The sequence below is a fragment of the Liolophura sinensis genome, chromosome 9 (genome assembly GCF_032854445.1).
Source record: "Liolophura sinensis isolate JHLJ2023 chromosome 9, CUHK_Ljap_v2, whole genome shotgun sequence".
Classification (NCBI taxonomy): domain Eukaryota; kingdom Metazoa; phylum Mollusca; class Polyplacophora; order Chitonida; family Chitonidae; genus Liolophura; species Liolophura sinensis.
Window position 1 is genome coordinate 16,982,599 of NC_088303.1, and position 27,996 is coordinate 17,010,594.

Sequence of the window (27,996 nt, forward strand, 5' to 3'; positions counted from 1 at the left end):
GCCCATCGCAGAGATTACGTGTCAACACAGGTGATGTTGGATTCCACTGCTAGAATCCACAGGTTGTAAACAAAATAGATACCAGATGGCCACTAAAGTATCTTAAGGACCCTCTGCAAAATGGTAATAATTCCAGTTATGATCGTTTGTTATCCTATGTTTGTCAAGCCTGCTAGCGAGATTGACGAAACAACAACAACAACTTGTATGTTTTCACTACTTAGCCTAACTGCTGTTGTGGTCACTGAAAATGCGTCGGGGCAGTTGCGGCCACAGTAGCCGACGGTTACTGAACTAACGTACTTACCATCATCTCAAATACTACCGGATTCAAAGCTGGAAGTTCATCACCGCAGCTTTCAATTTAGTTCCAGTAAAATTTGAATTAAGGGTTTCCTGATGTCAGATATCTGCACATTTGTCTTACAAGATAATGCCATATAGTTAGAAAAGACTTAGTGTGTAGTCTTGATATGATCTGTATACTGTATATGTTCTGATGAATATTTTGATGGGTTGGTTGTTGTGCTGTGTAAAATAGAGACAGAGATACAGTCAAATACACACACGTGCATATTCTGACACATGTCAGAAAATGTTGAAAACAGACGACTATAATGCTGGCCACCATCGTATAGGTGAAATATTATTGAGTACAACGTAAAACAACGCTCAAATAAATAAATCAGTAAATGGAGGGATAAATGATAAGGATAGAAATAGTCCAAATTGCATTTCAAATTGTCAAAATATCGCTTTGTATTAAATCTGCTGTTGTTGGTTTTGGAGGATAATACGGAAACAGAAGTTTTTTGGTGCTTCTAATTTTTGTCTGGTGTGACGTCATGCTGATGATAAATACAACAAATGACGTTGTAGTTTCAATCACACAAGATATCAATCTAGCATAACTGCCTTACTCAGTGTCTCTTTCACCTGAATCATCATCTGTAAGCAATATTATCACCACATGATCAGGAAGTTTTTTGCAGAAACCGACAAAGATTGTGTTTTTAAGGACTCTTCACATATACACATTTTATAATGTTATTCATTGTAAATGTTTTTGAACCGTGGTGCTAGCTCTGTTCTATAGGTTATTCTTCATATCATTTTACTTTTTCCACCTGCTTTTTCTGGGGACTGAAGTAGCACTGTAAGTTCAAATCAAAGTTCATGAATAAATCTAACTTCAGTCTAAGACAGCTTCATGATCCTGGGGCATGTATGAATATTTCTATTAACTTATGCATATATAAATGATAAAACCCCATGTCTCAAATTAATTTCACATTTTTTTCAGCATTGTTGTCAGTAATTTGTAACTTAATTATCATGATTGTTTTAACAGGATGTGTCTAAATTCCTGGATGACCACTTTGATGCCAAAGAATGGGTGAACTCTGCCTTCAGGGCCCACAAAGACCCTGGTGTCTCCAAAGATGTAAGTCGTGTTAAGAGTTCAAGTGTGCAGTTATGATTAAACTATTGATAGCAGTGGTGGGAAGAATTCTTTATTTCAAGTTAATAAGTTAATATGGTGACACAAATCTATTTCGAACAGGTGAAGATGTGGCTTTCATTCTAGTGGCTAGTATGGAAGATCTTAGATTTCAGGGATAATACGGTGACTGTGACCTATGCTGCTTCTTTCCACCCGTCAACTTGAATGCCACTGTTTAAATGAAATATTCTTGATTACTGGTACTGTCAAATAAATAAAAAAAAAATGAATAAATTTAATTGCGAGTGATCTCAGATTTAGCTTTACCATCTTGCATAATTTGAGAACACACATTTTGACCAACTTAATGTATTTAGGTACGTGACATGAAGATTATTTTTTTACTGGGTTTCCAACTTTGAATTAATTTTGAATTCTGCATTCTTGTCATTTTGCCAGCAACATGCCACAACCCTAGTGATGAAGCTTCAGAAATTCATCCAGGTAGGACTGAAGTGATAAACAACAAACTTCAAAGGAGAAAGTGAATTACCACTGACATGGATAATTCCTCTGAGACAAGAACTTTATGCACAAATTTAAAACTCTGTATATCCAAGGAAACAAAATATTGCAACTATGCCTGATAAGTCTACTTACTGAAGTCTGTAGGCTGCCATTCTATTCAAAATAATGATGTCATGCTGTCACTACATGTGACACATCTTCTCTCACATCTTCTTGTTAAAAAGCGTTGCATTTTTAGCAATCGCTTAACTTTACAAGTGTAAATTTATCATGCGTGCATTTTGTCAAGCATTCGAAGCTTTCAGTTGTGACAGCATGACGACATAATGTTAACCTCCTCTCAATAATTATATCAACTTATATATGTTTGGTGCTATATATGTACTAATATATATTTACAAAGATTATTTTTAAATATTAACTATACAGGAGGCCTCCATGGTTGTGTGGCTAGTATTTTAATGCCACACAACGACCAGCGAGTCTCACCAATGTGGTCAATGTGAGTTCATGTCTGGCTCATGTTGGCGTCTTCTCCCAGTCGTATGTGGGATGGTGTACCAGCAACCTTTGAATAATCTTTCCCAAGTCCAGTTTCCTTCCACGATAATGTTGACTGCTGTCATGTAAATGAATATTACTGAGTACGACATGGTTAATATTTGTTTTGTTTTTTTTTAATAAAAAAAATTAACAAATATTAACTATACCTTCAAAGTGAAGACATTTTATGTGCTACATGTAGCTGTAAAGTGCTGAAGTTGCACTGACCATGAATTTTATCTTAAGGACATTTAAAAAAAAAAGATTTATAAATGTTTATGAAAGAAAATGTAATGGAAATGAGTATTGTTATTTCTATGCTACAGGAAGTGAACATTGTGGTGGAAGAGGCCAGCAATCAGGCCATTCAGAATTTGCCCAAGTAAGATGTTTAATAATGATAAGAACATTCTAAAGTAAAGTGTTCAACCATTTTCTGTTTAAAAGGATGTAAGTACATGTATCTTGACTTTTATCAGCAATTAATCACCATTTCTGTGGAGATAGACGTTCAACTTTACGCTATATACTATTATGCCAAAAAAAAAAAAAAAAAAAAGGAACGAAAATGTACATTCTGTTAGAGATGATTATTAAAGTGGTTTAATTGCTACATGCATGTAGAATAATATTTGTCTACTGGTTTGCATAATAAACTCTCTAAAATAGTCATGTAATAGAACCTGAGTAACAAATTCAACAAATATACGGAAAAAATTTGTTTTAGTTCAACACCATACAGTAATACAAAACAATTTTTGATAACTTTCAAGTGCAGTGTATGTTATCTACGCTTTAATGAATAATGCCGTCTTGATGTTGATGTGATTTTGTAGAGTGATGCGGGAGATAGAAGCAGTGAAACAGGAAGCAACATTACTGCGTGAACAGATGAGGACAGTCAAACATGACATACAAAAGGTACGAAGAAAAGTCTATAAAATGAGAAACAGCCAATTAGAAGAGAGATTAGAGCTCAGGTTGTGGGAACAAAATGACTTCTGCAGGGGGTTCCCTAGTCTTAGTCCAATGAGGTTGTGTGTTTTGGTAAGGTGGCCTCCATGGCCGAGGTGATTAGCGTACCAAAGCAGCACAATGGCCCACGAGCCTCTTACCAGTGCTGTCGCTGTGAGTTCAAATCCAGCTCATGCTAGCTTCCTCTCTGATCGTACATGGATAGGTCTGCCTTCAACCTGCGGATGGTCGTGGGTTTCCCCCAGGCTCTGCTTGGTTTCCTCCCACCATAATGCTGTATAAATAAAATATTCTTGAGTATGGCATAAAACACCAGTCAGATAAATAAAAAAATAGATAGACTGCAGCTTTATTTTGGGAGGCTAGTGAAGAGCCTGGCAAAGGCTGTCGTATCCACAGGGTATCCTCAACCCAAAACCTTACGGTTGTTTAATATGTATTAGCGAAGAATTTTAGAGTAGTATGTGAAAAACCAGTCAATCATCTGTCAGGACCCAAGTTGTTGGAAGTCTAATCCTTAAACGAATGCATGTCCATAAATTGTAAGTCATATTTTATTAATGTACCTAAACATGTATTTGTTCAGCATTTCCATGTTGTCTTTCTTGCACTTGTGCATTGAACCATGAATTTTTGTACCTTTTTTATTTCTTTTGATGGTTATTCTGACGCAACATCAGAGTTATTTCCCTTTGTATTTGTATGTGGCCTAATTTTCCAACCATTTAATATCTGGACTAGTTTTTGATGCAGTTTATCAGTATTGGGAATTTTATATTTAGGATTGCATTGGAAGACCAATCTGGTTATTCAGTGCTTTGCAAAAACTTTAGATTTGCTACTGTATTCAGCAGAATACTGAAAGTATCTTGAAGGCTGTTGTGGGTTTCCCCTGGACTTTACTTGGTATGCTAACACCATAGTGCTGGTTGTAATAGTCAGTGTGAAATGGAGTATAATGGAGTGCAGCATGAAATACCAATCAAATAAAGAAATAAATAAAGGAGATTGCTCACAATGTACAGCTGTAGCACAGTGATAAGGAAGTAACGTTTAATCTTATTTTTTGATTGGTTGATCAGGTGGAGCAGGACACCGCCCAATCCATGCAGATGTTGTTACAACTGGACGGTATAAAGTCTCGGATGAAAGCTGCCTCAGATGCCCTGAAGGTCAGTCAGCTGAATTCTCCGTTGTTATGAGCTGTCTGTCATGGTTCATTGCACAGCCAGCCCTATTTACCGCAATGTTAAAAGATGTGTTGATGTAAGCATTAAGAAGATTTGGCACAAGTGTCCTCCAAGTCTGTTCACGGAAAATAACTGAGCTTACAATAGAGCGAGGCGAAAGAAAGGGATAAAGGCTGACATTTTTAAATTGTACTCTGTTTTACATTGTGTTGTTGCTTTGTACGTCATCACTGCATTGGGTGGCCTCTGTGGCCTAGTGGTTAGTGTGCTAGCACGGCACAATGACCCAGGAGCGCTTGCTGTGAGTTCCAGTTCAGCTCTTTCTTGTCATACTTGGTAACATCTGCCAGCGTGATTACTTTTGAAATGAATCCTCCAAAAAATCTTTGAAAAGGTGACACTGCTCACATTGCAGATTAGATGTTAGATGCTTGACATGTGAGAAAGTTGGAGTAAATAGCCAAAACCATTGGTGTACTGCAGGTACTCCAGTACAAACTGAATACTATGGTGTAAGTGAACATGAACCAATGAATCCACACTAATACACTCTGTTTGCAGGAAGCAGATAACTGGACGACCTTGTCAGCTGACGTGGAGGATGTGTTCTCATCACAAGACATTCAGGCTGTGAGTTTTCTCATGTTCCACATGTTATTTAACAATGCTCTGGGTAGAGCCTACCTGGTCTTCAGTACATACGCTTTGATGTTTTGTCATCTCTATTGGTTAACTCAGATGACAATTTGTGGTTGATTGACCAAAAACAGATGGTAAATGTGCCGTGGATCAGGTAGAAGACTAAAATTAATTTGTCTCATTAGGATGCTTTCATTTCCTATCAGCCTAATTCACATTAGTGGGTGCTGATATAACATATTGTCTGGGATCTATTGCAATTAAGCAAAATTTTAGGATTCTCAGCTATAGGAGGATGCATTATTTGTTGGAAGCATATCATATTGTGTTGTTTCTTTCACAAGCAATTACATTTAATCTCGCTATGTTGTCCAAGTTCCAAATACTGTTCTGTTTAAACTTGAAAAAGATTGCAGAAATATGATGAAATATTTCTTAAGTTTGTATCATATGTCATGGTTCACATGTTGTTTGGTGACTTCATATGAAACTTTGATATTACCCTATAAAAATTTTTGCACAGTTTCTGCAGTCATACAGTTTTCATCGATGTAAAATCCTGTTTGAGATGTGTATAACACAGGTTAAATGTTTGTTTCTTCTCTCGAATTTCAGATTACTGTGAAACTTGTAGGCATGCAGCAGTCCCTGGTAAGTGTGAAAATCTTGATGGTGAACTTTGGTGTTTCCAATTTTCCAAATTATTGCCAACATTGTTCCCTTGTTATTGCGTATGGTTGTGGAACTTTATGAAAATAATCCATTAATTAATTTCAGTATATATCTTCATAATATTTGTATGTGATGTTAAACAGAGAATCTACATACCTTTTTTTTTTCTTAGTTTTTGGGATCTTTTTATGATGTCATACAGTCACTGATGGTGCCCGTCATTCATGATTTAAGAATGCAGCTTTCTTGTGGCGTTGTTGATGGTCAAAGGAATGGGCCAGTGAACCTTTGATGTCATGATGTTTCTAATTCCGAGGGAAACATGCAATCTCATTTTGAGAAAATAATAGACTATCCAGAGTTGTTCATATGTTTTGTGTCCAAAGAAAGGTACAAATGTTATACACATATCGCATACACAGTCTTCACCATGTATTTACTATGATAACTTATCAGCAAGTATTAAGGGGATAAAACCAATATGGTTTGATGTCACTAAGGAGATCTTTTGTTAAACTAAAACTCTGTTTTTCTCCAGCAAATGTTGGTGGACACACCGGACTACGCAGATAGATGTCAGTATCTGGAGAAATTGAAGAACCGACTGGAAGCCATTCTTAGTCCTCAGCTAGTGGCTGCCTTCAATTCTCAGTCACTGGGTAAGTACTCTCTGCTAACTTCTAGATGCTTATGGGTTTTGCCTAGACTCTGCCTGGTTTCCTCTAACCATAATGCTATATTAGTGTTGTAGGCTTCATACATTCAAGTGCTAGCTCTTGCCTTTATGGTACATGTCAGTGCAGCCTTTACTAAATAATGGCTATAAAGTAAAATCCATTCCAGTTCATCAGCATTTTACATTGTCATTTACCATGCTGAAGAGACTTGTTCAGCATAGCTCTTGATACATGTAGTTACTGCAGATGACAATCCCTTTTAGGTGGCATGATCAAATCCAGTTACTGTTGGTTCAACTCTGGGCTCAGTCAAATTTTCGCTAGGCTGTGTCGTGCAGGTTTTCTCTAGACACTTTCAGGTTTTTTCTAGGCTCTGTCAGTTTTTCCCTAGACACATTCAGGTTTTCATCAGGCTCTGTCAGGTTTTCCGTAGACCCAGTTAGCTTTTACCTGGGCTCTGTCAGGTTTGCCCTAGACCCAGTTAGGAATTCCCTGGGCTCTGTCAGTTTTTTTCTAGGCTCTTTTATTATTTTTCACGACTCTTATGAGGATTTCCTTTGGCTGTGACAGATTGTTATGGGCTGTGACTCATTTCCCTGGGTCTGTAAGTCATGCCAGGTTTTCCCCCCAGCTTTTTCTGGCTTTTTTGGCCCCTGTCCGGTTTTCCCTGAAAAACCTTCAGGTTTTTCCGAGAATCTGTCATGTTTGCCCTAGACCCTGTCAGGATTTTTGTGTCAGGTTTTACCTAGATCCTGTTAATTTTTCCCTGGGCTTTGTTAGTTTTTCCCTTGATCCTTACAGGTTTTCCCTGGTCTCTGTCAGATTTTCCTTGGGCCCTGTCACGTTTTCCTTAGGTTCTTTTATTTTGCATCCAGGCTGACCACTGTCAGGCTTTCCCTTAAAATAAAGTAAATTAAAAAGAAACATTTTGCCTGCAGGTTTTGTTTATGTTTATTTTTGCAGACATGGCTCAGATGTACAGCGGAATATTCCGAGACATCAACCGCCTGCCTCAGCTCTACAAATACTACCACAAGTGTCACAAGGTATGCTAAACATATTGAATTGAAACTAGGTACACTAAGGACTCAAAGATCAAATTTGGGTTTTAGGCTGTTTTGTCCATTTTCTGCAAAATTAGAGTGCAAAAACCAATACTTTCAGAATACTTGTTTTTTCGCCTTGTTCATTTAGTCAGATGATTCTTAAATTGATGTCCTGTAAACATGAAATCTGCAGTGTTTTACAATCTACTGTTCTGCCTACAAGTACGTCATGAATATAAGCATATCATTGATATGTTCTTTAAGATACTTCACTGACATGTTTGGTTGATGAGTTAAAGGCCATAAAAGAATGTACCTTTACACGATACAACTACATGTAGCTGTCTTGATATTGTCAGAAAAACCAAATCTTGGGGCAGTTTAATCATTTGATGGATGTGATGCACAAGAATTTTTCTTACATTGGCAGTCATGTAAACTGTTGTGTTTCACCAGGTACGGGACAAACCTTATCACATGAACAATGATGCCGTAGCAGAACTAGCAAGAGCTGAAGTGTAGTTTTCGTCCATGTTTAAATCAGGGGCAATATGCTGCATGTAGAACTTACTTTTTATTTTCCCAAAACTCTTCTGAAGTGAATTCATTTGCTTCATGGTTAGTCAATGTCTGCTGGCTGATATGTTTTTGTAGAAAGGAAGCTTGTATTTGTTGTTACCAGGGAACACTGCTTCAGGCATGGCAGAACATTTTGGAGACAAATTCAGGTGACACTCTGGTAGAATGGCTAACAGAGCTGTATGATACGCTCCTGTCAACATGGCATGCCCAGGTGAGAAACCAGTTGACATTATCTAAGACAGGAATGGAAATCACATTTACATGTAAATGTTTCTGTGTACAACTTCCTGTGTAAAGCCAGGTTCTAAAATCAGATAACCCAGTAGCATAATGACGTCATGGCCATCAATTGCAGTGCATTGTGAGAAGGTGGCACATCACAGAATGAACTTCTTTGATTGTATGAGAAAAGAAAAAACTTGTCCAAAAATGGGGTATTAAGAAAGCTTTGATAACAACTAGTGAGAATATTAAAGGTAAAGAATTCGCTTGTAGTGTAAACGTTAAAGTTTCTGGATCGTATGTTGCAAAGTGATCTGCATTTCCAGGATGGTACAAAATGATACCAAGAAACTAAAGCTGCAATAATCACGTGGCACCAAATATAGGCGAAAAATAAATCCAACTCGACACATCTTACACAGTGCGGACAGAAAAGGAGCAAGTACCTTTAGTTGTACCGTAGTAGAGGTGACCTTGTTAAAGGATTCTTTATTTTTGGAGGATTTAATGACATTATCCCTGTATTACACTGACAGGTGAAGTGGTGTGGCCAGGTGTTCCGTAACCCAGTGCCCATCGTCTGTGATCTCCTCACTGAGGTGCTGAATTCGCTCAACCCCTCTCTCCCAGAATCTGTGGGCACACTGTTACAAGAAAAGGGTGACACACTTAATACACTGATTACCCTTAAGGAGGTAAGGACTGGAATCTGATTCACAAACCTCATGAGCATGTATTTGTTTTGTTTTTAAGCTTGAACCAGCAGTTCTCTACATGTACATCATTCTGTATTGGCTGTCTGCGTCATTTCATATGCATTCAGTGGGATATTTTTTCTTTTTGACGTTTTAGTATATAGCTTGCCTGTACAAAGTAAGGCGACGTATGGTGCGAGGAGGGAAGAGGGGCGGTGTAAGTGTCGCTGTTGGCACTGGTGTCTGGTTAAGCTTTTTTAAAGCTCCTGTATAATGGGCTCTTATACATTGATTGAAGGTTAAGCTTTTTTGTATAGCTTTCTAGTCTAAGGTTTGGTTTGGGAAAGCACATATTCAGATGGAAGGTTAAGCTTTTTTTTAGCTTTTGTATTTTGGGCTATCATACATAGATTGAAGGTTAGGGCTTTTTTTTTTGCTCCCTAGTCCAAGGTATGGTGTGTAAATCCACATTCTTGGATGGCAGGTAAAGTTTTTTTTTTTAGCTCCTGTTTAATGGCAATCTTACACATGAATCTCCAACATACAGCAGTTGAAAGCCATGTTTTGTTTGTGTTTTTCTTCACCTATGTGCATCTACAAATGGCCTACTGATGGAAGGTTGATCTGTTTCATTGGTTTTAGTTTTATAAGCTTTTTGAATGTTTTTTAATGATTTTAATGGACAGGCTTTCAATTCAAAAATTTACCAGTTATATAAACATCATTTTGTTTTCTGCAGTAAACATTTTCTCCAGAAATTAAGCCGCCATGCCGGGCAACTATTTCTTGTATACAGAGTTTCTGTGACTTTGTTGCTTATGAGATTTATAGATTTACCATTTTTGTAATCAAGAAAAGTTTCATGTAGGGCTACAATTTTTATGCACATGCTTACTTACATGTAGGAGAACAGGAAGGGTATTGGGTTCCTCTGGCGATTTTACCATTTTCCTGTTTTGTGAACACACATTCATTTTGACTTCAGTCTGTTCTCCTGTAAACATGAATTTCTACAAGCCTTTCTTGTAGGGCTACAGTTTCTTATGCAATCACTTATCTAGATAAGCTTTTTGTCTCTCTAGCCACTTTACAAGATTTGTAGAGTGTAAAAATTTACCTTGGTGTATACGATTTTATCTGGTATACACAGTATCTGTAGAAAACTTTCCACGTCTGTATTAGTATTAGGAGGCTATGACACCGGCTGATGCATGTGCCTTCCTATACTGTGACGGAATGTTTAAACCATCCACGCAGACAATGACTGTTGTCAGCTGAGTATTTGCTCAGCCAATCAGATGGCTGCAATGGCCACCCTTAATGCATGGATAGCCAATCATGGGAAGCGATTTGCATATCAGGACCACTCCAGAGAGTTGATACTTGAACATTCCACAAACAAAGTTTTTTCCTTACCATAGCTCAACATTTGCTCAGCCATTCTCTGCGTTGGAATTGCTCACTGATTTCCGCATGCTGTTCACAATTTGCGTATCAAAGACCACTACCTCACTTTTGTACGCAAACTCCCCACAGTGACATCCTTTATCTTTATTCTGATTCCATTGTCTAGTTGACTGTTATAGCAGGCGAGCTGATGAGATTCTCCGAATGCCTTGGTTTCCATTGCAGTCAGTTTTATGGGTGAAGGAAACCTGAATGCTTGGAATAAACTATAATCTTTTTGCAAATAAATGATAAACCTTTTCTTGTGTTTCACACAGATTTTCATGTAAGACTGTCTGAATGGCGACATGAGAGCTGTCACCAAGATGGCGACAGTCTGTTGTCACCAAGGCCGCCCAAAACAAGATACAGGGGAATCTTGAGGGTTTTATCTCTGTTTTATCGCTGTTGGTTTAGATCACAGAAAGATTTGCCAAGAGCATAGAGGGCGCTGTGGAGTCGCACATGACAGATGACCCCAGTCACGTGAAGAGCCTTGAGAAACTTCTGAACACAGTATACTCTCCCTTCAGACCTTACATCCTTAAGTACAGGACATTTGAGGAGCTGGCACTGAACAATGACCTAGATAACATCAGATTGGTGAGTAGATTCAGGACAGGTTGAGGCGTAAGGTACATCATATTTACAACGTCTCTGACTATGCCTTTTTTTGCTTGGCCTGTTTTCAACACTGTGAGTTCGCCAACAGTGTCTAACTAGTCATCCAATGGACCTTGACTTTATGTGCCTGTTGTTTTACTTTTCTGTCTAACCATTCATCCGACATTCACCTTACCTGTCTGTCAGTTCATGTTTGTGTTTGTGAGTCCACAGCACCTTTATTTTGCTTTAATACCTGTCTCTCAGTTCATGTTAATGTCTGTCAGCCCACATCACTTTTACATTGTTTACCTGTCTATCAGTTCATCTTTCAACTTTCTGTCTCTCAGCCCGCATTCTTTTTACATAGCTTACCTGTCTGTCAGTTCATGTTTCTGTCTGTCAGCCCACATCACTTTTACATTGTTTACCTGTCTGTCAGTTCATGTTTCTGTCTGTCAGTCCACAGCACCGTTACATTGCTTACCTGTCTGTCAGCTCATGTTTCTGTCTGTCAGTCCACAGCACCGTTACATTGCTTACCTGTCTGTCAGCTCATGTTTCTGTCTGTCAGTCCACAGCACCGTTACATTGCTTACCTGTCTGTTAGTTCATGATTCAACTTTCTGTCTGTCAGTCCACATCACTTTTACATTGCTTACCTGTCTGTCAGTTTTTGTTTCTGTCTGTGAGCCCACATCACTCTTACATTGCTTACCCGTCTGTCAGTTTATGTTTCTGTCTATCAGTCCACAGCACCATTACGTTACTTACTCGTCTGTCAGTTCATGGTTCTGTCTGTGAGCCCACAGCATCATCACATTGCTTACCTGTCTGTCAGTTCATGTTTCTGTATGTGAGCCCACATCACTCTTGCATTGCTTACCCGTCTGTCAGTTCATGTTTCTGGCTGTGAGCCCACAGTACCATTACATTGCTTACCCGTCTGTCAGTTCATGGTTCTGTCTGTGAGCCCACATCACTGTTACATTGCTTACCTGTCTGTCAGTTCTTGTTTCTGTCCGTGAGCCCACATCACTCTTACATTGCTTACCCGTCTGTCAGTTCATGTTTCAACTTTCTGTCAGCCCACATCACTGTTACGTTACTTACTCGTCTGTCAGCTCATGTTTCTGTCCGTCAGCCCTTATTACTTTCACATTGCTTACCTGTCTTTGAGTTCATGTTTCTGTCCATCAGTCCACATCACTGTTACATGGCTTACATGAGCTGCTCTGTTGTACACTGTGTAGGACCATTAGGAGATCATAGACTACTGGAGGATTCTGTCAGCAAGCTGCTCACATGTTTTCTCTTAGACTATATTGTCACATGATATCTCAGCTGTTCTGTTGTACACTGTGTAGGACCATCAGGAGATCATAGACACTGTGAGACTACTGGAGGATTCTGTCAGCAAGCTGCTCACATGTTTTCTCTTAGACTATATTGTCACATGATATCTCAGCTGTTCTGTTGTACACTGTGTAGGACCATCAGGAGATCATAGACACTGTGAGACTACTGGGGGATTCTGTCAGCAAGCTGCTCACATGTTTTCTCTTGGACTATATTGTCACATGATATCTCAGCTGTTCTGTTGTACACTGTGTAGGACCATCAGGAGATCATAGACACTGTGAGACTACTGGGGGATTCTGTCAGCAAGCTGCCCACATGTTTTCTCTTAGACTATATTGTCACATGATATCTCAGCTGTTCTGTTGTACACTGTGTAGGACCATCAGGAGATCATAGACACTGTGAGACTACTGGGGGATTCTGTCAGCAAGCTGCCCACATGTTTTCTCTTAGACTATATTGTCACATGATATCTCAGCTGTTCTGTTGTACACTGTGTAGGACCATCAGGAGATCATAGACACTGTGAGACTACTGGGGGATTCTGTCAGCAAGCTCTTTAGTGCTGCTAATCAGGTAAGTTCAGAATATCATGTAATCTTAATTGAAATACATGTATTTACAGGTTTGTACTTGGTTTTGCAGAAGCATGATAACATTCATATATTTGCCAGGTTTCAAATTTTCTATCAGTGTTATGTATCGTGATTTGCATTTGATACCTGATAATAAAATGTAATTTTACAGTACTACTTTGTGTAGTGTTCTTTAACATGCTGATAATAGTATTGTAACCTTGGCACCTAACACTGTGATATTCAAAGCAAAAATATTAACAATTACATACATTAGAGATTTATATTTAATATATTTCTGCAATGATGGTTTTGATGTGTAGGCAAATGAACGGTGTTTGAAGTTGACTGATGGCTGTGGATATCTTTCTCTGCTGGAAGGCTTCAAGGTCAGTACACTGTTGACTATTTCACCGTATGAAAGGTTAACATGGAACTTTATGATTATGTATGTAATATAGATGGCATTCCTAATTATGTATGTAAAATATACTTGATGGTAAAGCATGAAACCCAAAACCAGAAGAAAGTAAGAGAGTCCCTTTAATTATTTCGTACATAAATTTAATTTAGTATCGCTGTACTGTTCTCATTGTAATGATGATATATGCAAATTACTTAATTATGCCTGATTAGCAGTTTTGATTAACTACATGTACTTTGATTGTTGATCTCATGGTTTCATGATACACAAGTGAGGGTTCAGCTGGTTTTCTGTTATCGTGGCAGAATTATTTCCTGAACTACGCTCGTGAATTCCGCCGTGTTTTGGTGAACATCCAGGAGAAGTGTAGGATGGACAAGAGTTCTCAGGATGCTGAGGATTGGTCATTATTTCAACATTCCCTGAGGATCATACAGACTTGTGGTCGGTGGACATTTCTGTTTAACTTGGTATAGTTTATATACATTGCTGTCAGAACCTTCAGCTGACTGGCTAAGTGGACTACAAGTAATTCTTGGCTGAGAATGTCCCTAGCAAGTAACACTTGGTTTTTGGGATCAAATCTAACTCCTGCTGCTTTTGTCAGGTATCTTATGAAAGGTGGTGATTTCCCCAGAGTTCTTTCTGATTTTCTCCACCCATAAACCTTACCATTGTTCTTTAAGAAATCTTGTTGTTTCAGTTCTGACTTTTAACATGAAAGCTAAACAAAAGAACTATTAAATTTATATCGAACACTTGGCCTGCCAAATCAAGACAGTTGGCTCTTTATCTTGGAAAATGCTCCCTGGGGCTTCTTGTTTTGGGAGGGTGTAAGGCCAAGCTCATTATGGTCAATATTGGATTTTCTCTGCCTAAAGGTGTTGAACACCTATCAGATAAATAAATAAATAAGTGAGTGACCAGTGGTACGGCAGATAGCTTTGTAATGTACCTGACGTCACACTCAAGGTATGCACAAAGTAGGGAATCATAGTCTGATTAATAAAGTTTTGGTTTGATTAAATAAAACTGATCCTCTTCACTGAAAACTTCTATTCCAGGGGAGTTAATCATGCATACAGATGAATTGGACCAGACCATCATCAGCAGTATAATAACTTCCATTGGTTCTTACCATCTCTCACCCAGCACTACGCATAAAGTTTCAGAGAACAGGTGGGTTGTTATGCTGAACAGATGCATTCATAAAGATAAGATCTTTGTGATAAACCTTCAACATGTGGTTACACACGAGGTGTCCTTTGTTGATCATGGAATTTCTAAATTCCCTCGCTCTCACTGCTGACCTTGCTGACGATAAGTACACTCCTGTGTGGCCACTAGCTCAGTCTTACTTTCACTGAAGACCATGATGTCTTCCTACAATACGCTGTACATATTTGTCGGTCAGTAACGTTGGTCTGTAGTTTTTGATGGTTTGCGCCTAGCACTCCAGTTCTCTCCACCCATAAATCTGACAGCCTTTGTATAGGTGAAAAATTAGGTAGCAATCAAATGAACAAACTATTTAAATATACTTATTTTATTGGCATGTTTAACCTCAGCTCAAACTTTTTCTCAAAAGAAAAAGAAAAAAATGTTGACAAACATATTGCTTTCATACTACAATCAGAATATAAACAATTAACAAAAAATGGAGAAAGGCTTGCTTGTTTTGTAATTCCGTTTACATAATTAAGTCCCAGAGGAAGGTTTTATGTTTAGGTCAGCTAATTACTGAGTTTTCACTACTTCTTGAAACTTAATAGGCCTGATGAATGAGCTATGAAAGATACATGTGGTCATCTTATGGAAATGTTTTCTTCAAATTTATTAGGTTGTGGGATTTAATATGACCATACTGAGAAGATGTGTATGATTTAAATCTGAAATTATATATGAATTTGGGCAAAATTCAAGGTTTTGGTCTCCTCATTGTGTACAGTTTGAGTCTGATGTCCAGTCAACTCTATAGGCTACCATTTAAACTGAAGCACTAATTGGCAAGCTTCTGGGTTTCCCACAACCCTTTTCTACCTTGTTATATGGAACAATAATTTTGAACCATTTACATTTTTGGGGTGGGAGGGGGGAGGGGGTTAGGATATCCAGTTTAAGATGATTAAAGATACAGCCGGTGAATATCAGAAACTATTTTCAAGTATATGTATATATATATACGTACTGAATACCTGATTTTTGCAGAGTATCTAACAAAAAAAATCTTCTACATGCCAAGGCGTCGTTGTTGTTGAGTAATCTGTCAGACATCGAAGCCTTGGAATCACTGGTAGTGAAGCTAGATGAAGGTGAGTTGTTCAAGGGTTGACCTCCCGTGCTCTGATGTTATATTTTCTTTTTCATATTAGTAGTCATTTGTAACCTTGTTCTCCAAATGCTTCTTCATGTGAGTGTATTACTTTTATTGTTGCTCTCTCTGATCTGGAGAATTAGGGGTATACTGCTCTAGGACTAATGCCGTTTTCGACTTTAAAGGAAGATAATGTTTTTTGTACAATAGAAAGATATATTCTATGCCGAAGGCTTCAGAATAGTTCATAATTACCTGTGTATGTTTTTTGGTCATATGACTATTTAAAAACCCAGTCAATTTCATATGAAATGCTTTTCTCAGGTGATACTCCGTCGGTGTTGCCTGAGGTGAAGAAGGAGATCTGTAGCCTGAGTGAAGCGGTGCACAAATTTGCTTTTGACATTGTGTTTGCTCAGCTCCAGGTTTATCTGACAGGATTGGGCGAGTATGAGGTATGGTGTACAGGTTATCAGGCATGTATGGGGTGTGATCTGCAGGTTTTCAGGCATGTATGAGGTATGGTGTACAGGTTATCAGGCATGTATGTGGTGTGATCTGGAGGTTATCAGGCATTTATGAGGTATGGTTTACAGGTTATCAGGCATGTATGAGGTATGGTGTACAGGTTATTCGGCATGTATGTGGTGTGATCTGCAGGTTATCAGGCATGTATGAGGTATGGTGTACAGGTTATCAAGCTTGTATGTGGTGTGATCTGGAGGTTATCAGGCATGTATGAGGTATGGTTTACAGGTTATCAGGCATGTATGAGGTATGAAATACAGGTTATCAGGCATGTTTGTGGTGTGATCTGCAGGTTATCAGGCATGTATGTGGTATGGTGCACAGGTTATCAGGCATAAATGTGGTATGGTGTATAGGTTATCAGACATGTATGTGGTATGGTTTACAGGTTATCAGGCATGTGAGTGAGTGAGTGCTTGGGGTTTAACGTCGTACTCAACAATTTTTCAGTCATATGACGACGAAGGAATCTTTAGGATGCATGTACGTATAATGTGCCTCCCTGTTGCAAGACGGACCCCCACCGCTCTTTTATTTAGTGCTGCTTCACTGAGACGACTTACCGAAGGCAAGTAAGCCGCCCCGCCCGAGCCATTATACTGATACGGGTCAACCAGTCGTTGCACTATCCCCTTCATGCTGAACGCCAAGCGAGGAAGTTACAACTTCCTCTTTTAAAGTCTTAGGTGTGACTCGATCAAGGATTGATCCTGGATCTACCGGTCCCGAAGCGGACGCTCTATCAACTGTGCTATCCGGGCCGGTATCAGGCATGTATGGGGTGTGACCTGCAGGTTATCAGACATGTATGAGGTATGGTGTACAGGTTATCAGGCATGTATGTGGTGTGATCTGCAGGTTATCAGGCATGTATGGGGTGTGATCTGCAGGTTATCAGGCATGTATGAGGTATTGTGAACAGGTTATCAGGCATGTATGTGGTGTGATCCGGAGGTTATCAAGCATGTATGGGGTTAGTCTACAGGTTATCAGACATGTATGAGGTATGGTGTACAGGTTATCAGGCATGTATGTGGTGTGATCTGCAGGTTATCAGGTATGTATGAGGTATGGTGTACAGGTTATCAGGCATGTAAGAGGCATGGTGTACAGGGTATCAGACATGTATGAGGTATGGTGTACAGGTTATCCGGCATGTATGGGGTGTGATCTGCAGGTTATCCGGCATGTATGGGGTGTGATCTGCAGGTTATCAGACATGTATGAGGTATTGTGTACTGGTTATCAGACATGCATGAGGTATGGTGTACAGGGTATCAGACATGTAAGAGGTATGGTGTACAGGTTATCAGTCATGTGTGAGGTATGGTGTACAGGTTATCAAGCATGTATGTGGTGTGATCAGCAGGGTATCAGGCATATACGGGGTTAATCTACAGGTTATCAGGGATGTATGAAGTATGGTGTACAGGTTATCAGGGATGTATGAGGTATGGTGTACAGGTTATCAGACATGTAAGAGGTATGGTGTACAGGTTATCAGGGATGTATGAGGTATGATGTACAGGTTATCAGTCATGTGTGAGGTATGGTGTACAGGTTACCAGGCATATATGAGGTATGGTGTACAGGTTATCAGAGATGTATGGGGTGTGATCTGCAGGTTATCAGACATGTACATTTGTGTGTGGTGTGATCTGCAGGTTACCAGGCATGTGTGAGGTATGGTCTATAGATCACCAGGGATGTATGGGGTGTGATCTGCAGATTATCAGACATGTATGAGGTATGGTGTACAGGTTATCAGACATGGATGAGGTATGGTGTACAGGTTATCAGGCATGTATGAGGTGTGGTGTACAGGTTATCAAGCAGGTATGAGGTGTGATCTGCAGGTTATCAGGCATGTGTGAGGTATGGTCTACAGGTTGTCAGACATGTATGAGGTATGGTGTACAGGCTATCACTCATGTAAGAGGTATGGTGTACAGGTTATCAGTCATGTGTGAGGTATGGTGTACAGGTTATCAAGCATGTATGTGGTGTGATCAGCAGGGTATCAGGCATGTGTGAGGTATGGTCTACAGGTTGTCAGACATGTATGAGGTATGGTGTACAGGGTATCAGACATGTAAGAGGTATGGTGTACAGGTTATCAGTCATGTGTGAGGTATGGTGTACAGGTTATCAAGCATGTATGTGGTGTGATCAGCAGGGTATCAGGCATATATGGGGTTAGTCTAAAGGTTATCAGGGATGTATGAGGTATGGTGTACAGGTTATCAGGGATGTATGAGGTATGGTGTACAGGTTATCAGACATGTAAGAGGTATGGTGTACAGGTTATCAGAGATGTATGGGGTGTGATCTGCAGGTTATCAGACATGTACATTTGTGTGTGGTGTGATCTGCAGGTTACCAGGCATGTGTGAGGTATGGTCTATAGATCACCAGGGATGTATGGGGTGTGATCTGCAGATTATCAGACATGTATGAGGTATGGTGTACAGGTTATCAGATATGGATGAGGTATGGTGTACAGGTTATCAGGCATGTATGAGGTGTGGTGTACAGGTTATCAAGCAGGTATGAGGTGTGATCTGCAGGTTATCAGGCATGTGTGAGGTATGGTCTACAGGTTGTCAGACATGTATGAGGTATGGTGTACAGGCTATCAAACATGTATGAGGTATGGTGTACAGGTTATCAGACATGTATGAGGTATGGTCAACAGGTTATCAGACATGTATGAGGTGTGATCTGCAGGTTATCAGGCATGTATGAGGTATGGTGTACAGGTTATCAGACATGTATGAGGTATGGTGTACAGGTTATCAGACATGTATGAGGTATGGTGTACAAGTTATCAGGCAAGTATGAGGTATGGAGTGCAGGTTATCAGGCATGTAAGAGGTATGGTGTACAGGTTATCAGGCATGTATGAGGTATGGTGTACAGGTTATCAGGCATGTATGAGGTATGGTGTACAGGTTATCAGGCATGGATGGAGTATGGTGTGCAGGTTGTCAGATGTACGAAGTGTGGTCTTCGGATAATGAGATATGTATGAGGTATGGTCTACAGGCTATCAGATTAAACTAAAAGAAAGATAAAATATGAATTAAGGTTCACCATACAGGACAACTGAAAACTATGCGTAAAAATACTTTCATTTATTTTCAGATTTGAAAGGAGTGTTGAAAGGCATTCGAATATTTGAATATTATGGTGGACTTACTGACACTATCTAGGAACTCTGACGTCATATCACCCCTTTTACCTGATATTCACCAGAAGGAATGAATTTTTGGAAATATTATTTCAGTAATATTTTACTCAGGGGTATAAAGACTAATTTCAGTGTTTAGTGCCGTGACTAGAGTTGCAAAAACTTCCTGTGACGTCAAATTTCCTAAACTCTGATAGAATTCAGATGTTGGAATGCCTTTAACTCTTCACACAAAAATCTACAACAGTTCTATAAATTCTTATTTTCACAACAGATGTGGACCTCACAGAGTACTGGAGGGGCCTTGACCTCTGACCTCCCGACCTTCAGTATGTCTCCACAAGAGTACATTACCAAGGTGAGTCTGATCATGTCAGAATGTACCCTATGTACAGGGCTAGGGGTAGTCAAAAGCTTGTTTGATAACCCAGCTGTTGTAAAGGAGATAGTGAATATATGAAGTTCCTTTAAAGGGCTTAAAATTGTTTGATATTTTTCGTTGTATTAGATACTGTCAAATTTTTCTTTATGAGGTGTGCCTTGTGAACCATATTGATGATATATGTTAATTAATTTTTAGAGGAAAAAGTTGATGTTCTTTTGGGTAATTTTTCTTGATTGAAGAGTTGTTGTTGTATGGGTTACTTTTATCAGATTGGTCAGTACTTAATGACGTTGCCACAGCAACTGGAACCATTCACAATGCAGGATAACCCAGCGGTTGTCATCGCACTCAAACATGGACGACTTCCATACACTGATGAACAAGGTTTGTATCTTAACAAAGGTTTGTCAATCTCTCAGTGAAATTCAAGAGCTTGTAATATTCTTCAGCAGCAAATTTAATGTTTCTTGAAAGGAGCGCTGAAATTTGTCTCACCAAATATACAAGAATGTCTGAATGTTGTGAGAATATTCACCTGAAAATGTGGCATGGAGTTGAATCTGAATTTATGTTTTAATGTGCAAACCTTAAAAGTGTAAACAGTTACTTTATTTGCCCAAACTATTCGCCTGAAAAAGTGCACAGAAAGGTCTTAAATTTTTACTTTTGATGCAGAAACTTTAGCCAACTTTCTAAAAAAAAAACCAGAAAAACAGACAAGACTCTCAAGACACCTTTCCAAGAACAATAGATCTCTCAGAATCAGGCAAAATGAGTAACTTAGTGATGGAGGAAATCTGTGTTGAAATAGTCATTTTGATTCCATAATGTATGCATGTTGGCAGAGATCCCTGAGCACACAGCAGATCTTTGGCTGGAATCCATTGCGTGTGGCACAATGCATGTGTACTGTGAGGAGATCTTGAAGATTCACCAGATTACCCCTCATGCCACCCGACAGCTCGTCACAGATATTGGTGAGTTCATGCTTGCAAAAAGGAAATGTTTCATGAGTTGTAAAGGGGGTTCTTTGTCAGGGTCAGAGTTTGCTTCCATAATGAAAGACCAATGTTTATCACTGTCTTAAGTAGTTTTGCAAGGTTTTTTTTTTGTTTCACTAGGTAAATTTGATTGAATCTGTCCAATTGATTTTTTGTCTGCCCAAATTGACTTGGATCCAAGTCAGATCTACCATTGTTGTTTCTATAATAAATGACCAGTTTGCCCACAGATGGTCATTACAAAGATGGCAATGAAAAATATACTACACAGCTTGCACTTGAATTACTGAGCCAGGAAGTGTTCTCCATGAATGACTTAGGAAATATTTATATTTATCCCTGAGTAAGAGGTTTAACCCCCAAACAGGTATAGAAATGAACGATGTCTTAAGCGGGCCTGAAAGCTTTAATATTCATGAGGGATGTTTGGTTAATTTGAGAGTTGGCTTTCTTTTTTTTATGTTTGAATATTTCAGATTACCTAGGAAATGTCCTTGAAGATCTTGGCCTGCGAGTTTCAGACACATTGATGAACATTGTCCAGTTACTTCAGGCTAAAGCAGAAGAATACCCTGAAGTCGCCAAAACTCTCCCTCAGCGATTGACGCACGCTATCAGCAGCATGAGAGGCATTGAACTTTGACCTCTGTGACAAACATTCAAACTTTGACCACTGTGATAAACATGTGGACATCCAAGAGAACTTATTCCCTTTGTCGTAGATAACTCTTCATTCTCCAGCACGCATTGTCAGTAAGCGTGTTCTCATCACATATTTATCTGACAGTGGAAGCAAAATGCAGTGTATTGATATTCCCATTATTGTGTGTCCTCAAACTTCTTGACAGTAAGATAATGTAAGCTTAAAACAGCTGCCAGTGTTACATGTATACATGTATGGCATCCTTCTATGATATCACAAGCCTTTCACCCATGAGGTGATGTTGTCAAATCCAGAGCTTGCTGACTGAGCTCCATCTGTATAAGTAGAGGTTCGTCAACTGCATGATGAAAAGCATTAACTCCTCATACAGTAGCCCTCACCTCTATCGTGTAGAACTGTTCTGGAGCACAGCAAAAACATCAGTCGAAGGAAGCAGTGAATGACAGGATTAAGGGATGAGTTACAATGTGTCTTGACTGAGATAAAAGGCACAACATTTAAAGAACACGGTGTAATAGTTTGCTCAGTTTGAAACAGCTGTGTACATTCTATATGAGATCGTCTTCGACATGCATTGCTTGGTGCATTATATTAACTTGTAGAAGAATATTTTTGAAGTTATGAACTGTGTTAATTAATGGAGAACTATTGTCAGTAGATATCTAGATAGATATCTAATTTTGGACATGGTTACGTACATGGGGAAGCAGGTATTTGTATATTTAATTTTATATCTGTAAGATACGATGATGTACCTGTGTGAAGGTACAGGGGTTGACTTATGCAGCCAGTTGAAGAGGGCGAAGTGGTTTTCATATTATGATGAACAAGGGGGTTGACTCAAAATAAATATATACATATAGGTAATATAAACACAGCACCACAGAGTTATTGTCCATGGTATTTTACTGCTATTTAATGAGTGGGATTTTATTTGCATCATTAAATATAGACAATAATAATGACGTCTTCATGGAGATGGTGTATAAGAATATGGCACACAGTTGTTAATAAGACAGTCTTACTCAGATGGTTGATATACATTTTCCTTTTTTTTTAAAAATAAAACACTAGTTGCATAGTCAGTTAATAATTTTAAGTATGATAAATGACCTAAAATTCAATCCCAAAGATGCATTTTGAGAGGAAATTAAGTGTCTCTAAAATATTACTTTTGGTGCTGAAACTGACATAATATGCAGTAGGAAATAATTCTTTCTTTCAAACTCACCTTAAAATACCTAAGCTGAACAGAACTCTCAGAATCAGAGAACATGTGCACCTTTGTCATGAGCGATATTTTAGGTTATTTACCATGAACAGTTTGGCTAAATTCTATAATAACATCAACCTTAGCCAATGAAAGAATAAGGAACATTTGACGTGGAAATTCCAAGGAAATGCTGGCAAACTGAGACAGCCAGTATGGTTTTAGTATGTACAGATAGAACTTACATGGTTTGTCCATTTTTTTCTTTTTCTGTTCGTAAAAGTCTCATTAGTATGTAATAAGACGAAATTATATGTAAACGGATGAACTGACAAATGTGATGCAATGAGACATCTAGAATGATAGGATTCATGGTGCAGTGGAAGGTGGATTAGAATTTGGATTATGTGATGATACGATAGGACATCTGGAATGATTGTGGCTTATGCTTCATGGTGTGAAGGAAGGTGGATTAGAATGTGGATTATGTGATGGTGCGATAGGACATCTGGAATGATTGTGGCTTATGCTTCATGGTGTGAAGGAAGGTGGATTAGAATGTGGATTATGTGATGGTGCGATAGGACATCTGGAATGATTGTGGCTTATGCTTCATGGTGTGAAGGAAGGTGGATTAGAATGTGGATTATGTGATGGTGCGATAGGACATCAGGAATGATCGTAGCTTATGTTTCATGTTGCAATGGAAGGTGGATTAGAATGTGGATTATGTGATGGTGCGATAGGACATCTGGAATGATTGTGGCTTATGCTTCATTGTGCAATGGAAGGTGGATTAGAATGTGGATTATGCGATGGTGCGATAGGACATCTGGAATGATTGTGGCTTATGTTTCATAGTGCGATGGAAGGTGGATTAGAATGTGGATTATGTGATGATGCGATAGGACATCTGGAATGATTGTGGCTTATGTTTCATAGTGCGATGGAAGGTGGATTAGAATTTGGATTATGTGATGGTGCGATGGGACATCTGGAGTGATTGTGGCTTATGTTTCATGCTGCGATGGGAGAGGGGAGGAGAGGGTCTCCATGGCCGAGGGGGTTAGCACGAATGCGATCGCTGTGAGTTCAAGTCCAGCTCATGTTGGCTTCCTCTCCGGCTGTACGTTGGAAGGTCCCGCAGCAACCTGTGGATGGTTGTGGGTTTCCCCCGGGCTCTGCCCGGTTTCCTCCCACCATAATGCTGGCCGCCGTTGTATAAAAGAAATATTCTTGAGCACAACGTAAAACACTAAATCAAATAAATAATTCATGGTGCGATGGAAGGTGGATTGGATCATGCCGTGATGGTGCGATGGAACAACAAGCTGAACAAAGCTAGTGTGTTGTATGGCTAACATAATGGTATGACGGAATATAATTATATGTTGTGCAAGTTCATAAGCCGGAATATAGTTATAAGTACATATATATGTGGTATAAATACGTACGTATGCCGCTATGAAACACAGAGCTGGGTCACAAGTGGTGAAAAATAAAGTGAAACGGAGGGTTATATTTTACTGTGTATTGGGAAATCGGGTGGAATCTAGCGTTTGTAAAGGTGGGGGGTAAAGCATCAGGAGAAAACATTGTCATCGTTCGATGAAACACTAGCAGAGAGGGACACTCGCTGTGATGGGGTGGAACACCTTACAGGTACTGCAGTGGAAAGTTAAAACAGAACGTGATTTGCGCCATGGTGAAATGGAACGTCTGACGTCTGATCCATGTAGTAGTGTCATGGAACATCCAGTTTCGGAATCAGTCCACATATCATGCATCATTTTGTTCAGCTTAATCCATCTGCACTGTGATCTCCACGCATCGGTATCTCTATCTGGTAAGCCGTACTTCAGAGTATACCAATGTCCATTGGCCTTGGTATATCCATATTTGCTCTAGAGTCCTACTTCAGTCCCCAGAGACGCCAGGTTGAAATATTAAATTGATGTGAAGGATACCCAGTGGGATATAGCTAGCAACACGGTTTAAAAAAATTTACGCTGAATAACGGTTTTTAACACCTGTAAGTGAAGAGTCCTGAAAAACAAAATCTTAAGGAGTTTCCGTAAAATTTTCCTGATACAACGTGGTAATAGTTACATTGTTTCTCAGTGATAGGATGCGCAAATATGAGGATTATTTACACCATATATTTGCGCATCCTATCACTTAGCAAGCATGTAACAAATTTATCAATTTAGTGCGGAAGATAGGTGAATATCGCTTCAGCTATGTGTGACCACCGTTGGACCTCCAACGAAGGGACACACCTACTCAACGGACACATTTGACGTCGTCTGCAGGATTCGAGAATATTTCTGTAAAACACGTGACCGTTGTCTAATGAAAAGCGGAGTATCTTGTCTGATCCGGGATAATATTCCTCGTGTGACAATGAATCAGTTGATTTGACGCCACATAAGGTAGTTAGGCTGGAACATGCGCGTTTGAAAGTACGACGTCAAGTTTGGCCATAAATCAGTGATGGGTGACGTCAAGTTTTTCTTGTAAGACGCCACACCAGGTAAAATTGGAAACAGCAGAAAACCTTTGTTTTCGTATTATCCTCCCGAAGTAACAGCAACGGCTTTAACACAGTGCATTTTTTCTAAAATTTAAAAATTTTAAAGATTTAAGAAAGCAATTCGGACTATCATTTAACCTTGCCTTAAAGAAATACATGTCTTAACACTAAAGTAGCTCTTTTAGATAGTATAACAAACAGAATCTAGTGCTCTATATATACACATCCACGGTACGCACGTTTGGCAGGCTAGTCAGTGATGTGCAATACCTTGGATCTGTTCATTATCAGACAAATTGTGACGAGACCTATGACAAAGCCGATGGACGGCCACACCATGGCCATGGTCACAGCCAACGCATCCGGTAGCTCCAGGATAACCTCGTGGGTGGCTGTTGGGTTCACGTAACAGTCAAAACTAGACGACCCGGTGTGTCTCTTTGCGAACCATTCGACGGACACTTCGTTCGTCTTCGGAGAGGGGTCGCAAGGCACGAGACTACACTGTGTAAAGAGAAAATAGGACAGAATAATGTTTTAATGAAGCACAATGCGTTTCACTTGGCAAGGATTTGAGCTTATCGTACAGTATAACATGGCGAAAACACGAGGGAGTGTAACGTCAAATTGAGAGCTCAATAACCACAAGAATTAGTAGAAAAGCTTGACTTGATAGAGTTAATCCACAAACGATGCGTTGCATCATACTTTTTGTGTTGCTGATTCCAAGATGGACTCCCAGTTTGTTGAAGTATGGAACAATGGACAAAAACTAACAATTAAGGCCAGGGAGCCTGTTAACATATACGTAGCTATCGCAAGGCTACGCCAAGCGCATTTACCATGGTTATATGTTATTCTGGAAGTCAAAATTTGTGACTGCCTCGTGAACCAGTCCCCTTTACAGAACTTTAGCAACTGTAAGAAACGGACTCCCTAAACTGAAGTACACACGAAAAGATAAATCAACTTTCGGTGTAATGAAGCGATTAAGGTAGCAATCAGTTAATTGAGGTGCAAAAATTCAGAAATGAAATCCATTCCTCATAGACACATGTAGCTAACAACACTACAGAACAACCGGTACCATTAGATACCCATTCAATGGAGCAGCTGAAACCCTATTTATTAACGCCAAGAACCCCGAAAAGCAGTCGTATCAATCCTGTTGTCTACCGTTATCAACCATTACAAGGATTAAACAATTCCTGGCAGTAATAAAGACACTACTTATCGAATCAATTATACCTGCATCACTAATCACACTTCGATGTTCAAGACGTGAGACACTCAAAGTTTAGACTATATAGGCCCTTGACAAATGCGATCGCGTGTTCGAATCTAAGCCTCTCTGGTTTGACAGTGGCTTAATCACACATTCCAAGCCAGGTACGTTTGTCAGTCAGGTTGTTTCCTTCAATGAAGTTCATCATCATCATTTAAAAAAAAATACCCCTCCTCCGCCCCCCCAAAATACTAATCCACTAAATGAATACATCAACATATTGCAGACTTTATAGCTTTTGTCAAGCGTAGTGAACGTAGGGAACTGCAGACAGCGTAATTGGTCGAAAAAAACTTACTGTCTTGTGGTCTTTGATTGGCATCTTGAAGCTGAGTCATAATATATTTGACAACAATTCAGTAGTTTTATAGTTGTCCGTAACACACTTTGTTTGTTTCAAGATGGCAGCGTTTCGGCTTTGCACTCTAGGTACGTCTGAGATACATGCATTTATGTTTAACGATAACTTATGAACAAGCATGGTGTACACAGTATGGGTACTGATTTAATTCATTCATTTTGTTTCCTTGTGTTGTTCCGGTCTTATTAAACACTGTTCACTGCTTCTTTTTGCCTGAATTCATCCTAATTTCTCATTAGCGTTATGTACTTTCTTAGTTCTTTGATAGTTTGTGTTGAACGTTCGTCTGGAAATCGATCTTGCGACCACTGGCCGATTATGGTTGACGGCAAGTATACAGAAGTCAAGATTTTCCAACTGTGTTACTGTGAAATACAATTGGTTGTCAAACTACGCGCTTGTAGTTACGATATACTCACTGGTCTGTCATCATACAAGGCGTCGTAGTCCTTGAAGAGAATACTTTGACGTTCAGGACCTCCCAAAGGGAGATACTGCACGGTGATTTCCTTACACGGGAATACCGACCAGCAGGTAGCGGTCTTCGTGCTGCAGGAGCACTCCAGGTACCCATGCTCCTGCACGGTGATCCCCGTACACTTCACTTGCTCAAAGTCCCGCGTGTACTCGTAGGGATGAACAATGACCACGCCCAGGGCAATCAGCAAGACAACACATAGCACCGTGAACCCCACCGCCAAGCCCAGGAATATTTTCGCCTTTGTTCCCATGGTCGACTTTATATAAGATGTATACTCCTATAGTAACAAGGTTCATATAGGGTTCCTGAAAAAGCTAGAATCATTCCAGAAACGACATAATCCAAGTAACCATCATAATATAAATGAGGAACAATATGAGCAAGATGGGTATTGACTGAATACTGGTTATTATATAGTGAG

At 39.4% G+C, this 27,996-nt stretch overlaps 2 protein-coding genes across 2 annotated transcripts; one reads left to right on the forward strand and one right to left on the reverse strand.

Annotated features, from left to right (window-relative positions):
- LOC135475284 (conserved oligomeric Golgi complex subunit 7-like) lies at nucleotides 1–25,029 on the forward strand. Its single transcript, XM_064755123.1, has 23 exons — nucleotides 1–123; nucleotides 1,352–1,444; nucleotides 1,904–1,948; nucleotides 2,842–2,897; nucleotides 3,352–3,436; nucleotides 4,573–4,662; nucleotides 5,242–5,310; nucleotides 5,935–5,970; nucleotides 6,530–6,650; nucleotides 7,632–7,714; nucleotides 8,397–8,507; nucleotides 9,055–9,213; nucleotides 11,077–11,262; nucleotides 13,126–13,200; nucleotides 13,523–13,588; nucleotides 13,929–14,067; nucleotides 14,688–14,802; nucleotides 15,832–15,935; nucleotides 16,262–16,392; nucleotides 19,930–20,013; nucleotides 20,310–20,424; nucleotides 20,886–21,017; nucleotides 21,518–25,029. The coding sequence occupies exons 1-23, from the start codon at nucleotides 121–123 to the stop codon at nucleotides 21,682–21,684; spliced, it is 2,265 nt and encodes a 754-aa protein (XP_064611193.1). The 5' UTR covers nucleotides 1–120; the 3' UTR covers nucleotides 21,685–25,029.
- A 668-nt stretch (nucleotides 25,030–25,697) lies between these two features.
- LOC135475651 (calcium-activated potassium channel subunit beta-4-like) lies at nucleotides 25,698–27,825 on the reverse strand. The gene is made up of 2 exons (XM_064755583.1): nucleotides 27,514–27,825; nucleotides 25,698–25,952 (listed from the first exon to the last, which is right to left on the reverse strand). Exons 1-2 carry the CDS (start codon nucleotides 27,823–27,825, stop codon nucleotides 25,698–25,700), a joined length of 567 nt encoding a protein of 188 aa, XP_064611653.1.
- Between the last annotated feature and the right edge of the window lie 171 nt (nucleotides 27,826–27,996).

Excerpts from the sequence above, each read along its gene's own strand:
- LOC135475651 (XM_064755583.1), bottom strand. The coding sequence starts at position 27,825 with ATGGGAACAAAGGCGAAAATATTCCTGGGCTTGGCGGTGGGGTTCACG. Across the intron at positions 25,953-27,513 it reads CCTTGTATGATGACAGACCA|TGTAGTCTCGTGCCTTGCGA; the intron begins GTGAGTATATCG and ends CTCTTTACACAG.
- LOC135475284 (XM_064755123.1), top strand. Across the intron at positions 1,445-1,903 it reads ACCCTGGTGTCTCCAAAGAT|CAACATGCCACAACCCTAGT; the intron begins GTAAGTCGTGTT and ends TCATTTTGCCAG. Across the intron at positions 20,014-20,309 it reads CACAAGAGTACATTACCAAG|ATTGGTCAGTACTTAATGAC; the intron begins GTGAGTCTGATC and ends TACTTTTATCAG.